The 3,786-nt window shown below is 40.3% G+C and overlaps 1 protein-coding gene across 1 annotated transcript; it reads right to left on the bottom strand.

Annotated features, from left to right (window-relative positions):
- Positions 1-1,858, bottom strand: LOC105011111 (dnaJ homolog subfamily C member 18). Its single transcript, XM_010870922.3, has one exon. It carries the CDS (start codon positions 1,819-1,821, stop codon positions 643-645), a length of 1,179 nt encoding a protein of 392 aa, XP_010869224.1. The 5' UTR covers positions 1,822-1,858; the 3' UTR covers positions 1-642.
- Positions 1,859-3,786: the final 1,928 nt, after the last annotated feature.

The raw sequence follows: 3,786 nt of genomic DNA, 5'->3' as shown, positions 1-3,786 counted from the left end.
TGAAGTTGTATTTTTTTAAATTAGAAAGATCATCAGATGCAAACATCGATCAAAATCGTGTTACAGAAATATTGGCTATTGGCCAGCAAATGTATTATCACTGCATCCTTAAATTAAACCTTAAAAACCTAGGCTACATTATAGGCCTGCGCCAATATTATTCTCTTCTTCAATGCATCACTTCCTACATGGGATTTTAAAAATGTAAATGTTTATATTTTCTAGTATATCATAAGCAAACACACAGGTGGTATAGTGCTGTTTTATGATTGTGTAACAGGTCAACATGAACCAGTGTCTAGGCAGAATGGAACTTAATATGATCTCACCAATAAAAACCCCTGGAGATAGTTACTGTATTTGGTAACTAATGTATTTTGATCTTATAACACTTGCTCTAGCAAGATACTGTTCAAACCAATGCACTAGTAACCAATCATCAGTGCCAAATACAAGTAAACCTTTGACTGTATAATCTTAGGTTAAGCAGCTTTCATTAGGGCACTTAATAAATACAACACCAACCCACAGTATTTCATGTTATAGGTCACATATCACTGCATTCCGTCTTCTCATATGAATTCTATAATATTAGGATAAAATAATGCCTTTCCTCTGCCACATTGGTGTCATTTTGCTCAATCAATTCCCTCCCTGTTTCAAGCTTATCAGAATTGACACTGCTATGATCACTAACACTCCAACAGCCATTTCCATCATCTTGCCCAGATCCTGGTCTTTCATGGACTCTTTCTTCCTCCGCATCTCTTCCTTCTTGACGCGCACCTCCTCCTCTTTCACTAGCTGGGATTTATAGTGAGATCTGATAAAGTTGTCAAAGTCAAAGATCTTTTTGCTGTCAATCCCCAAGACGGAAGATTGGTGTGCCTCCCGTGTTGGCTGAGGCGGGGAGCTTTTGCTGTCCTTTGTTGAAGGTTTAGTTGCTCCAATAACGTCTCCTTGACTGAGAATGCCTCGGTCGTATTTCTTCCTTAGCCCCTTGTTGCCCAACACATTGTACGCCTCGCTGATGTTGGAGAAGCGGTGTGTAGCCTCAGTACTGCCTGCATTCTTGTCTGGGTGGTAGATGAAAGATTGCTTGTAGTAAGCGGTTTTGATCTGAGCTTGTGTGGCAGTTGGAGAGACTTCAAGGATTTCATAATATGCCGTTCTACTTTTATACAGGGGCTCAGACAGGTTGCCATTACCATAAGCCCTCATCAATAACCTTCCATGAGTCTGCTGCAAACTCAACTTTGACTGTCTGCTGGCAAATCTCACTGAACACATATATCGTCTATGCTCGCACCTGGTTGGATGTGTGGTGCCTGCTACAAGATTCTTTCTCCAGCCTAAAGCTCTACAGGCAATAACATGGACCGGCGAGTCAGTCAGGTTAGGTGACTTGAGATGAAACCAACGGCTTGCTCTGTTTTTATCGTGTAGTCTTACATGATCACTGTCTGGCAAGATCTTCCTCCATGCAGACCAGAACTGTAATTCCTCCTCTTCGCATTTTGATACAAGGTCGTAGCAACGTCCACAGTCGAATCCAACGTCTGTAAGTCTACTGAAGGACCTTGAGTTTTCAATTTCTAAACTGCCGTCATAAATTCCAGGAGCCGGCTGCGCTGTCCAGTTAGTCAGACGTAGTGTAATATCATGGTCATTTTGAGCTTCGTCAGATCGAGATAAAAGTGCTCGAGTGTTTTGTATTGTGTTTCTAGCTTGGTTGCCATTAATCTCTACTGGTGACTGTTTATATGCGTTTCGAAAGAGTCTGTAGCCGCCGTGGCCAATCTTCAGCCTGACCTCCGCCATGTTTAGAAGGACCAAATCATGACAACATATCCGGTTACAACGGACAAGCAAAAATATTTTTGAGTATAGGATGTGCTCAGTTGCTATCATTTATTGTTCCGTCATTAATCGCTTTCACACAATTAACGATAGTCACAAAATAATATTTCTAAATAATTCAAAAGTAATATCTCATTCGTCAACTAGCATTATTAAAAAAAAGTTTCTGCCGCACGTCAGCTGAGTACAGGGGCGGATTGGGAAATAAATCCCGCCCTGGCACTTCAGCGTTTCAAGAAAATACTGTATCCTTGCTAATCTTAGAGCATGCATACGCACAACCTCTTATGGTTGCATTCTTAAAAATGCAGAACATTTTAAATTGCTCCTTGTAAACATGGCGGAGGTCAGGCTGAAAATTGGCGACGGAGGATACAGACTATTTCTAAATGCATATAAACAGTCACCAGAGATTGATGGCAACCAAGCTAGAAACACAGAACAAGCCACTGGAGCGCTGACAGAATCTCAATCCGGCGAAGCTCAAAATGACCATGATATTACACCACATCTGACTAGCTGGACGGCGCTGCGGGTGTTGCGCCGAAAACATTCTTGCCTGCCAAACTCAGTAGTGCCACAAAAAGTATTTGACTGAAGTCACAATTTTACCATCTGACTCTGGACTTTGAGACTAGTTCTACTCCATTTTTCCATTGCAACACTCTAATAGGGGACTGGTTTAGACCTGGGACACCAAGTGGGTGCAATTAATGATGAGGTAGAACAGAAAACCAGGAGGATCCAAACCTTGTCGGATAAGAGTTGAAAACCCCTGATATAAATCCGTACAGTGAACCAAGGTGGTGTGAGCATCATGCTATGGGGATGCTTCTCAGCGACAGGGACTGGGAGACCTGTTGGGATTCAGGGAAGGATGAACATAGCAAATTATAGAGAGGTCCTTGAAGAAAACCTGATCCAGAGTGTACAGGACCTCAAATGTGCACACATTTCTATAAACATGGTTTTGCTTTGTCATTATAGGGTATTGTGTGATTTTTATAAAAATACTAATTATGGAGAAAGTATGAGTCTGAATACTTTACCAAGGCACTGTAAATTTGAATAACCTACCAGATATTCTTATGCAGAACAACTTAAAGTACTTTTTAAGACAACTAGATGAGACAACCACACTACTAAGTAGCAATAATAAGTACTAATCTGTAGTTATAGGCAATTTTAGTATAGAAACTTAAGAGTAACTCTGGTTCTAAAACATTTACACTCAATGTTTGCCGTCAGTTGAAGAATCTGGGTGCACAGCCATATAATGATAATTGTATAGGCCTGCTGGTTTAAAGCTTTGCAAATGCTTCATACAGACTTTATTGTAACAATAACCAACAAAAGCTAGTGTCTATATTATTAATGAATTGGCAGCAATAGGTTTATATTTATTTGAAAAAAGTTTCTTAAACTAAATAAGAATAATTACTCTAAAGGAACACACTGTCCCTGGCCTTTTATCTCAACTGAGCTCAGAAGGAGTTGCTACACTGCAATGAGGAAAGGCAACCATGTTCCAATGCTAAACCCTAAACCCCCAAATAGACGGTGCTGGCCAATTGCACTGCCATCATCAGGATTCAAATCCTTGTCACCACGCAACCACACAACTAACTGCAAGATAGTGACTTTACTTTGAAGTAACACAAATCTATAGGTTAGAAAAGGGTACAAAATAATATCCGAAAAATGTCCCACTGAGAAGAGAAGTGGAATCAGGAAGTGGAATCTGCATTACACTACCAAACATTGCGAGCAAAAGACATTCCCTCAAAACTCACTGCTCAAACAAAAAGGACACTTGTGAGAGAAGACACAGAGGCAAACTATCACTTAGAATGAACTACGAAGTAACGGAGCACCGAATAATCATATGAAGTGAAAAAATATATTACTTAAAAAAGTACCATCTGA

Source organism: Esox lucius, chromosome 7 (assembly GCF_011004845.1).
Source record: "Esox lucius isolate fEsoLuc1 chromosome 7, fEsoLuc1.pri, whole genome shotgun sequence".
Lineage (NCBI taxonomy): Eukaryota > Metazoa > Chordata > Actinopteri > Esociformes > Esocidae > Esox > Esox lucius.
Note: the sequence above shows the minus strand (reverse complement) of the source record. Positions and strands in the feature narration are given on the sequence as shown.

Excerpts from the sequence above, each read along its gene's own strand:
- LOC105011111 (XM_010870922.3), bottom strand. The coding sequence starts at position 1,821 with ATGGCGGAGGTCAGGCTGAAGATTGGCCACGGCGGCTACAGACTCTTT.